Raw genomic sequence first — 11,553 nt, 5'->3', positions numbered from 1 at the left:
ATAAAATAAAAAACGCACCAAACCACAAGAATGAAGTTGTAATGTCTGTGTATCTATTATATAAAATAGTAATGAATATGTGTTATCCAAATAATAATGAAAGGGATTTATCAAATCGACACAAATCACAAACATCTACTAACAAAAAAAGACGAAAGACACAAACTACTGATCTGAAAGTAATCATCTTTCTGTTTTAACGTTAATATTTGAACGTTAAGGCGTCATAAGTATATTAACGACAAAAAAAATTATCCACCAAAGAAACACACCAAAACCACAAGGAAATGCATGTTGACCTGTTCAGAGCACCTTAGTTGATCATCAGTCTCGTTTTAAGCAGGGTTCGTGTTGATTGTTTAGTTTTCTGTGTATGTGTATTATCCAATATACGGCTAAGGTAATCTATGCCTGGGATAAGAACATCCTTAGTTTTTCGAAAACTGAAAGTTTTGTAAACAGGAAATTTATAAAAAAAATGACCACATAATTGATATTCATGTCAACACCGAAGTGCTGACTACTGAGCTGGTGATAACCTCGGGGACGAAACCCAGGTCAGCCATTCCTTGAAATTTCATCCCGGAACGGAAATCGAAGCAGGAACCTTTGTGTTAGTAGTTCTGTGCACTAACCACTACACCACGGTCTACTACTTTTGTCTGTATCTTACGTTAGTTTTCTGTGCAGTGTTTTGTAAACCCTTGGTTATCTTTTCATCTCTTTCGTTTTTTTTCTTTTGTTATATGTATATGTTTTAGTTAAACTTTAAGCTTCTTTTACCCCCCCTCCTTTAAACGTTTCTCCCTCCAATTTTTGTGCTTCTCTGCATATTTCTAGTGCTGAGTTGTAGAAAGCACACTGAGTGCAATATTTCACAATATTTTCAATTTAAAAAAAATTGATTTGATTTTCGATTGAAGTACTAACATAGTATTTAAAGTACTTGCATTTTTCAACTTTACAGTTTTTTTCATTTTGAGAAACAGTTTTTAGTATTCTAAAACGCATTGGTCATGTTGTAGGAACATGTGTTTTGTCAATTGATTTTGCTATGTGATTAGGGACTTTCCGATTGAATTTTCGTCGGAGTTCTGTATTTTTCTCACAGTGATTTAACCTTTCGTTAACTTTTTTAATTCCTTTCTCAGAGACATACATATTTGTATATATGTTTATGCTTTCATCATACATTTTTGGCTTAATTTAAAATTTGAAATTATAATCCACACATATACAAGATAATTGTTTACCTCCGTTTATAATTGTGTGTAATATGTACTTCCCTTTGAAGAGACCACCTAATAATAAATCCTACATATTTGTGTATACATATATACTTCGGGAAAACCCGGAAAATTGACAATTGCGTCGAAAACAATTTCATCTTATGACAATGATAACATCATTTTGAAGGGATTAATGATACTTATATTAATAGTTGACTAAAGGACAATGGATTCGTCAAAACTTTTATTGAAGGTAATTTATATATTTGTGTTTGTTTATTTCCTTAAATATGTAAATTAATGGTATTTTAATGTAAAATACAATAATTGATTAAATATAAATTATGAAATAGCTGTCTTAAATGCGGAAATTAAAACAAGGAAGGGTAAATTATTTATTTTGTTGTCATTGTTGAATTTCATTACCAGTCAAGCATGGTAATTTATATTGTCATGACTAACACAAAATAAACATGTAAATATATTTCTGTGTATTTTAAATATAAGTTGGCAAATCAATCTAGAAATAACGAGAGGAATCAGTTTCTGGATTTTCAACATCAGAAACGTTTAAACTCAAACATTTGAAAGCGAGGAACGTATATAAATACATGGAAACATATGAAGTTAACTGACCTAAAGGGGAATACATACATATCTTTATGCATATAATACACATTCAACCGCTATTAAAAACAAAATGAATGTAATACGCAGGCTCTAGATCTACATGGAAACAATTCATCGGCCGTGTATAAAAATGCTCAATGCTCTTCAACTATTTGCTTGTTTGGCTTTATAACTTTTTTGATCTGAGCGTAAAGAATGAGTCTTATGTAGACGAAACACGCGTATTAAATTATAAGCCTGGTACCTTTGTACGAAGTTAAAGAGCATTGAAGACCAAAAATTCCTAAAAGTTATGCCAAATACTGCTAAGGTAATGTATTCCTAAAGTAGAAAAGCCTTACTGTTTCTAAAATTCAAAGTTTTGTAAAAAGTTAATCTATAATTATGACTTGATCAATGAAATAATTGTCAACACAGAAGTGCTGATTACTGGGCGCTTCTGATGAACTTTGACGTCCTAATTTTGTCACGTTACTTGGGTATGGATAAGCCATTACAATAAATCGATATCCGATTGAACCAAACTTTAAAGTACACATGACTGAATAATTTTGGCGACGTTGGTTACAATGTTTAGCAAAGTTATGTACAGTACAGTTATGCTAAATTAACTGTAAGCGTACAGGCGCTTTATTTTACTTAGGTTTTGTCTGCGCCAAAAAGAAGTCTCTAATCCAAACAACAGTATTTATGCCCGTTATTATGACAAAAAAAAATGCCATACACTTTATCACACAAACTTGACTGTAAGTGCAACATTCGTGCATTCGAAAATTCGAAAAAAAGCATATGCTCATCAATCATGTTCAAATACGTCTTGCCCAGTTGAGTATGACAGGAAATTTTGAATAGTATCATGGAGACAAGATTTTTTTTACATTATATTTTAACTTTAAGTATGTAATCATAAGTTAGATGTATGAAAATGCACAGATTGTATTTTGTTTGTTTGAATTTTGTAAAGCATTTTTTTTGCATGTTTACATAGTTTATGATGCTGGATCCCAGTTTATTGTCAAATTGACCAAATAGATCTGTTTGGATTGCTTACCTACTTTTGTCAATATGACGGAACAATAAACGACTGGCTCACACATTTAATGGTTTGGCTAGCTTTAAAACCAGGTTTTAACCCACCATTTTGCCAGTTGTCTTCATTTCGTTCTGTTGGTTGATAAAGTCTTACATTTGAATTTATCATTATTAACATATTTTTTGAATTTACCTTGAAGTTTGTTAATTTTTCTAAAAGTTTTTTTTTCTTTTTTTACCAGTTTATAAAAACTGCAATGGACTATATATAGCTATGCATTATAGTAAACTATATCGGTATTCATAGAGTTAACTTATGTGTTTAGGCATATGTTATTCATTAGAATATATATGCAAACTTATTTTTTTATGAGCAAACAAATATGTTCAATCCTATTTTCTATGATTGTATTTTTTGAATTTACCTTGATATTTGTTAATTTTGCTAAAAGGTTTTTTTTTTCTTTTTTTACCAGTTGATAAAAACTGCAATGGACTATATATAGCTATGCATTATAGTAAACTATATCGGTATTCAAAGAGTTAACTTATGTGTTTAGGCATATGTTATTCATTAGAATATACATGCAAACTTATTTTTTTATGAGCAAACAAATATGTTCAATCCTATTTTCTATGAATGTTATGATATATTATAATTATATAATTCATCCCTTCTATTATTGTCGTGTATTCCCCATCACAATCGTAACTATATATACTGTGACGTCGATGATGATCATAACGGTTATTGTAATTTCTTTGTTTATTTTTTTTTTAGGTAACAGTGATTGTACACTTTATTTTAACCGTGTGGTAAGTCCATTATCTTAATTCTTAAATAAAGTCATATACGCATTTGTAAATGTTTCAAAATATACATTTTGATTAAATACTTCTTATTTCATTTTAAACGTATTTTTCGACGAAGTCAGAAAATTTATAAAACACCTTATTTTTATTATCGGTGTGGACCATGTGATTATTTTACATGTCTAGGTCCGTGTTATGCGGAATGGGTCTTACTTACGGTTGAAAGCAGTACAGGGACTTATTTAGTTGCTCTTACTTCAAGGTCATTTAAAGAGCTGTTTCATTGGCAATCATACGACATTTATTTATTTGTATATCGTGTATGCTAACTATGTACTTTTTTTTTCTTCTTAAACATATTTATTTATAGTGCATTGGGAAACAAGTTTTGTAACTTATATTAATCCCTTTCCCATTACGGGTACGAGCGCTGCCTTGTAGCGGCATTAGCCTGCTCTTTTTCGAAAACTACAAGGTTGCCTTTAACGTGGAAGAGATATGGCTCTCTCTTAACACGGGTCAGCCATTTATCATCGTTTCCTCAAGACCATACTCGAAAATGGTGTCAAGGGAGAGTCCCTAAAATTTTCATCCCAGAACGGAAATCAAACTAGGAACCTATGTGTTAGTAGTCCGATGCCCTAACCACTACACAACGGCTCTTATTTCTAGTAATGCACGTTTTGCAAATATAATCGTTACGATATTGAATGTTAATAATCATAGAGCAAGTGTCTGTACAATATACTAGACAGTTACAAACAGTTTCTACCAAGATCTATCGTTTCCTCAAGACCATACTCGAAAATGGTGTCAAGGGAGAGTCCCTGAAATTTTCATCCCAAAACGGAAATCCAACTAGGAACCTATGTGTTAGTAGTCCGATGCACTAACCACTACACAACGGCTCTTATTTCTAGTAATGCACGTTTTGCAAATATAATCGTTACGATATTGAATGTTATTAATCATAGAGCAGTTAGTGTCTGTACAATATACTAGACAGTTACAAACAGTTTCTATTGTATATGTACCAAGATCTATGGTAACTATTCTTGCATGTAGAAATAAATAATAATTTCTGAAACAAATCTGGTACCTTTGATAACTATTCTTCACAGACTCTTCAACATTTTTTTTTATCAATTTAGCTTAATATGAAAAAAAAATTAGGAGAGCAACCTTAGTTACAGACATAGCCGTTCTAAAACGGGCGATTTTCGGTAAAAAAAATACTGAAATAAGCAATGTTTTTATCTATTGACACAGGGCCACAACACACAGCTTCTTACCTGATTCCTACATTTACATGAATTTGTTTGTTTTGCTGATTGGTATATTTTCCATTGTACATAATGAATCTTCAGAAGCAGTTTTTATGGTTTGTATATTTTTTTCCAGGTCATGTCTTTGGTGGCCGGATACGGTTCTTTCTCGTTTTCGCCATTTCACGCGTTTTACGTATTCGAAATTGTGTTTACTCGTTTTCTAGTGTTTGCGTTTTTTTCATTCACAAATATCAGGCCTTCAATCTTGCCTGTCTTTATTCATTTCATACTTGTTAGGTTAAGCTTTTAAAAACTATATCAACGATGAGCCACGTCATGATGCATGTAAAGCACACAACAAAAATGAAAAACACTTGTTTAAACTTTAATTTTTTTTCTTCTTACATTCAAGCAACTGAATCAATATTTTTACATGTCATGTGGCGAAATACAAATTAGTATATATTTTGTTCTACTTTGAACCAAACAGACATTTATATAACTTAGTTAATAAAACTCTGTTTAATACAAGTCATAAATCCTTATTCATGTTATTTTCAAAAGTTGTATATGGTAGTGTTTGTGTATGACTTCAGACATACGTCACATACCATCGGAACATTGCAGGATAAGCAGATGCTTAACATATGCATTTTTACGAACACCAACACAAGTTGATTGACCTTCATCTGATGAAAGAATGTATGTTTCACATGTTTCACAATATTCAGATGTTCCCTCCGTAAAATTGTTCCAACTGTCCTATTGTTCCAACATGGATATGCATGTCCATTTAGTATCGTCTGCATCCAATTTCTCAATAAACAAAATTGTTTACATTTTAAACTAATAGTATTCTGTAAAAAAAAACGCACTCAATATTAATACATCATAACGTGCAATCTGTCTTACCAAAAGAATAATTTATATACGACTGAAGATATGCGCATATAAAGATAAAATATATATTTATAAAATTGAAAAAAAGGTAAATTTTATAGAACTCATAGCAATCTTGATTATTTTGTAGTTTTTAGTTCTCCACTGCTTTACCATTGTACAGGACATGATATTTCTAGGTATATATCAACCTATAGAAGACGATACTGTCGAGGTACCTACCCAACGTGGTAAGTATATACTAATGGGAGACATTTTCTTTTTTGCGTCTATTCTGGGATTTAGAAAAATAGTTCAAAAAAATGTTCAAAAAACAACAACAAAACGCACATGGACAAGGTTTACTTATTATATTATAAACGCTTAAATTGAGTGAAAATGAAGCAAATTTGTTTCCAAAAGAGATAAAAACATCTTCGTTTTACATTTTAGCAACGCTGTACAGAAACTAGTATTATTTCAGTCGTTTGTTTTACCCTTATGGACATTTCCAGGACGTCATTAGCAGAGAATTTTTTTTTTATGGAAGTTTCAAGGTTTTCAATTACTAGTAACTTAGATCGAAGAAGATTTGGTATGAGTGCCAATGAAACAACTCTCCATCCAAGTCATAATTTGTAAACCATAATACTAGGAGGTCAAAGTACGGTCTTCAACACGAAGCCTTGGCTAGACATGGTCCAAACAAATGACTAGTGTAAAACCATTCAAACGCTAAAACTAACTATACAAAAATTTATGAACTGCACCTAAAAACGACAACCACTGCACATCAGGTTCATGAGTTTGGGTAAATGCATGCAACCAAATGCATTAATACATTATACATTGTTTTACATTCATATTTGTCTTATCAGGGCCTTTTATAGCTGACTATATACGGTATGGGCTTTGCTCATTGTTGAAGGCCGTATGGTGATCTATAATTGTTAATGTTTGTGTCATTTTGGTCTTTTGGGGATAGTTGTCTCATTGGCAATCATACCATATGTTCTTTTTTATATTATATAGCATTTATACACTTTTTCATTTTATTTGTTGTAACTCCCATCTCAAAGTTTATGTTGATATTCTCTATCTATATCAACATTTGCGTATGCGTTGTTTAATGGTAAGGCAATATCTATATCTTTGTAGAAGAAATACCATTATAAGCATCTCGTTAAGAAAAATGAAAAATGATTAAAACAAAGCATGCAATACTAATTAAGTGCACCGGTATATTTACAAGGAAACGGTTATCCTTGCATTAGTGTAAACAAGTGCATTTTTTGCCTCCTTTGAAATGTGTTGATTTGTTTTTTAAAATTATCTTTCAGATAGTGTGAAGAACAGGTACAGATTCAGTCTTGGGTATCCTTTTGACATCAATTATTTATCCGTATTTAATCATTAACCTATCATTTTCATTTGATTCACGTCTATTTATATTACCTGTATACCATAATGTTAAGGAAAAATCAAAAAGAAAAGTTCCTTATCAAATGGCAAAATCAAAAGCTCAAACATATCAAACGACTGGATAACAACTGTCGTACACCTAACTTGGTTCAGGCATTTTCTTATATAGATCGTCATTAATATATAAAGGCAACAGTAGTATACCGCTGTTCTAAACTCATTAATCGATAGAAAAATCAATCCGGGTTACAAACTAAAACTGAGGGAAACCCATTAAATATAAGAGGAGAACAACGACACAACATTAAGATGTAACACACAGAAACGAACTAAGCATTAGAAAAAATCCGATGAAAATATGAAATATAACATAAATAGAAAAGTACCGTGACACGTCTTATAGTAATGTGAATTCACACTCAAATTTAAGGGGAAACAAACGACACAACAGAAACACAATGTTCAAATGTAACACACACAGAAACGAACTATAATATAACAATGGCCATATTCCTGACTTGGTACAGGACATTTAAAAGGAAAAAATGGTGGGTCGAACCTTGTTTTGTGGCATGCCAAACCTCCCGCTTAAATGGCAATGTTAAATATAACATTAAAATGACAATATAACATTACAGGACTACACTACAAATAAATAGGATAACATATTGGACAAAGAAACTCACGAATAATAGCTAACAAAAGGCACCAGGTTAAAAATTTAATACGCCAGACGTGCGTTTCGTCCATACAAAAATAACTAGTGACGCCCAGTTACAAAAGTTATAAAGCCAAAACAAGTACAAAGTTGAACAGCATTGAGGACCAAAAATTCAAAAAAGTTGTTCCCAATACAGCTAGGGTTTTTGTTTGGGATAAGAACATCCTTATTATTTAGAATAATTTATACTTTTGCAAACAGTAAATTTCATAAAATGACTAATAATAGATTTACTTGATAAAACTGAAGTATTAACTAATTGCAGAACTATCAAAACCAAAAAACATTACATAAACCAACATAATCCAACACAAAAAAATACACACCCGAGATAGTCAAAGCCTCAACGCAAAAGGTGACGTAACATTTGAAATTGTAAAAAAGCATAAAAAACGACGTCAAATTCGAATGACTGAAACTATTTCCCAAAAATAAGATGGAATGGGGATTGATTTAAGATTATATTTGTACTAAATACTGATACTACATTTAATAACAATGAAATTTGCAATACTTAATACCAAACTGAGGTAGCAATTAGACAATTAACTATATTATATAGCTATGTCCGGTTAATTCTGAATCAAACTGCAAACGTAATACATCGTACAAATTAAGTTGAACCAATTCAAATCTAATAAATGAAGGCGGTGATTATTTTTTTTAACCATAAAACATGAATATAACAAAAAAGACGTCAAAACATTTGACAAAATCCGATGGGAACAACAAATATAACATCAAAAAAATTAAATACATGAACTAGAGCCCATACCAAAACAACCAGAACCATGATTGACATTTGATCAAGTTGTTGTATATTATATTTTTTTTCAACCAAGCTCGTTTATTCAAAATAATTATTGCTTTTTCAACTGTAAGTTTAATAATAGAGTTACTTCAGATCGGAATCAACTCACCGTTTTAGAATCAAATATGAATTTAAAGCATATCTTCAAGTGTACAAAAATATGTTGTGATTTGCTAACAGCACCACAAACAATTAAAATGCATCTAATGACATAAGTTTCCTCTCACGGTATTTATAATCAAATTAACAATAGTCCTTTAAATTTTGAAAAGGCGAATAAACCACAAATGAATGTTTTCCTGACCTGTATATTAGTATGTGCATCACAAACTTGATAATAAAACCAGTGACAGCTTTCTTTTTGTATAAAGTGTGGCAAGAAAGACAGGGAAATACAGTTAAACTTCCATTCAACATTCCAGGATTTGGTATGTATAATATTTTATATGATTCAAAGTTGTTAAACAATACAGCAAGTCGTTGATGTAGGACATGGATCTCTAATGCAATTGTGTTTATTAATTACATTCAGCCATGATTTTAACATGAGAATCAGTCTGTTGCAATAACTACAAGTAACACAAATGGTACATTCATGACACGTTCAACACGTGTTTATAGATTGCAATGTTTTATGTTGTTTTTCTAAAACGAAATTACCGGTAAACTAGACCAAACAATATAAGGTCTATTTTGCATGTATGTACAGAGTTTTGATAACTGTAAATAGTTATGAAAGGTACCAAGATCATAATGATCGAAATTTACAGACAAATATCATTTAAATCCTGCCTTTTCGTTATGTTAAAGTTACAATTTATCACTGGAAAGAATCGGGGTTACTTAACTAAATCACATGTTACTATAATGCATATTTGAGGTTATGATTTTTGTCCTCCGAGGATATTTTTTTAACAAAACTTATTAAAAAACTTTAAGTGAGACTTATTACCAATCGAAACAATTATAGAGGGTGCGGACGGAAGTTTTAACAAAGAAAAATTATAAAACAAACGGGCTCTTTGGCGGGGTTGCTGTCTCTTTTTCACGCTCCGCCTTTTCTTTTATAATTCTAAAACAATTTTAGAATACAGAAACGAATGAGCCCCATTCAGACACTCATGCTAGTGTAAGATGAATAAGAAGCATCAATAGTTTAAAAATGTCCAAACATGGCAGTCATATTGAATCAGAAGACCAAAATAAAATACATACGGGTATTCTATGGACTCAACAGGGAATGATTCAGGTTCGACTGATACAGTTAGGTGAGAAATGCAAAACGAGAGGGAAGGGGATAAAAAATTATCATTCAATAAAAAATATTTTCACCCATGGAATTGTTTATTACAAAAATTAAGTCAATTAACGCTTATTTTAAATCGAAAGGAGTGTTTCGCTTTGATTGAAAATTGTTTTGATAAAGTTTCTTTGATTTTTAGGAGGAGACGGAAACCCTTACAGACCTTATCACGATATTGACAGGTCGTCTGAAGGTCATGTTGAAACAGCGTCAACTCCAAGAGTAATGGAAGACAGTCGCTTGACGTCATAAAATCAGAATTGATAATTATATCACAGCGCATACCAATTTTTCATCTGACAATAAACAGCATTTAATGTGCGAATTTGTGTCGTTGCAGCAATATAATTTCACTATTCTAAGTACTACCTTTCACAAAAAGCTTGAACAACTCTCATTTTTAACTCGCTTGCTGTAACACAATTCTTTATGATTTAATACAGAAACCAGAAGTGTAATAAAAAATCTGTGACTTTGAAAGTAAATTTATTAAATAAAATGTGAAACATATTTTACCAACAAATCTTGTAAATTTATACATTTCTTGATTGACCACAACATAATACACCTCTCCTATAAAATTATATATCTTTTTTTTTTTAATAAAATTTGTGATTTCGGAAATGAAATGACAGGTTTATGTGTGGTTTTGGACAAGCTTTCAGTGTGCAAATACTGTCAGATTTACACTTTGCGTCTTTTGTTGATTGTTAATGGGTTTCTTTTCGATATGACGTCGGAGTGATTAGGGACCCAGATTTGTAAAAGTGTTTCTAAACTTTTTTCCGAATTCAATATTTGAATGTTTGCATTGTGATAATTTTCAATATAAATATTTTTTATAATTTGTGTGCCGTTACACCGTTGTACTATGTGGGAGAAAGGGGGGAGGGTGCTCTCACAAACATGTCTATTTTCATTCTGTGTGTGTCTGTCAAAATGCAAGAGCCTGTAATTGATTGATTGTATGACGTTTGTTGCTGTTTATAATATTTGTTTTCGTTTATTGTTTTGAAATGAAATAAATCAGGCCACCAGATTTCTCGTTTGAATTGCGGTGTAAAGCAAACAACTATCAATCAATCGTTTGAATTGTTTGCATTTGTCATTTTAGGGCATTTATAGCGTGCTATTTTGTTTGAGTTCTGCTCATTGTCGAATGCAATACGGTGATACAACTTAAATGGACTACCAGTTCCAATAATTATCACTTTCATACATAGAAAACCCTAATATTTTGAGGTTAAATGCATATTTTGTGATAGTTTAAATACACATTCTTGACCTAGTATGTCTTTATTGATGTATTGACTTTGTAAACTTTAAGTTTACAGTTGACATTATCTTTATTGTGCTAGATTAAATACTTATAACATGAACCCATTTCTAAAAGATAGTTGTACATTAAGTAAACATCTTGATTCATAACCAAATTTCATATTACT

The 11,553-nt window shown here is 31.2% G+C and overlaps 1 protein-coding gene across 2 annotated transcripts; it reads left to right on the top strand.

Moving 5' to 3' along the window:
* The first annotated feature begins 1,312 nt into the window (after positions 1-1,312).
* LOC134693501 (type-1 angiotensin II receptor-associated protein-like) lies at positions 1,313-10,459 on the top strand. Of its 2 annotated transcripts, XM_063554337.1 has the most exons (7): positions 1,313-1,482; positions 3,673-3,707; positions 4,974-5,085; positions 6,003-6,102; positions 7,192-7,225; positions 9,121-9,233; positions 10,248-10,459. In XM_063554337.1, the coding sequence occupies exons 1-7, from the start codon at positions 1,456-1,458 to the stop codon at positions 10,358-10,360; spliced, it is 534 nt and encodes a 177-aa protein (XP_063410407.1). In that variant the 5' UTR covers positions 1,313-1,455; the 3' UTR covers positions 10,361-10,459. The 2 variants fall into 2 exon arrangements, with proteins under 2 accessions (XP_063410407.1, XP_063410408.1); XM_063554338.1 differs by lacking the exon at positions 3,673-3,707 and having other exon boundaries at positions 1,333-1,482.
* The last annotated feature ends 1,094 nt before the right edge of the window (positions 10,460-11,553 follow it).

Source organism: Mytilus trossulus, chromosome 12, assembly GCF_036588685.1.
Source record: "Mytilus trossulus isolate FHL-02 chromosome 12, PNRI_Mtr1.1.1.hap1, whole genome shotgun sequence".
Lineage (NCBI taxonomy): Eukaryota > Metazoa > Mollusca > Bivalvia > Mytilida > Mytilidae > Mytilus > Mytilus trossulus.
Note: the sequence above shows the minus strand (reverse complement) of the source record. Positions and strands in the feature narration are given on the sequence as shown.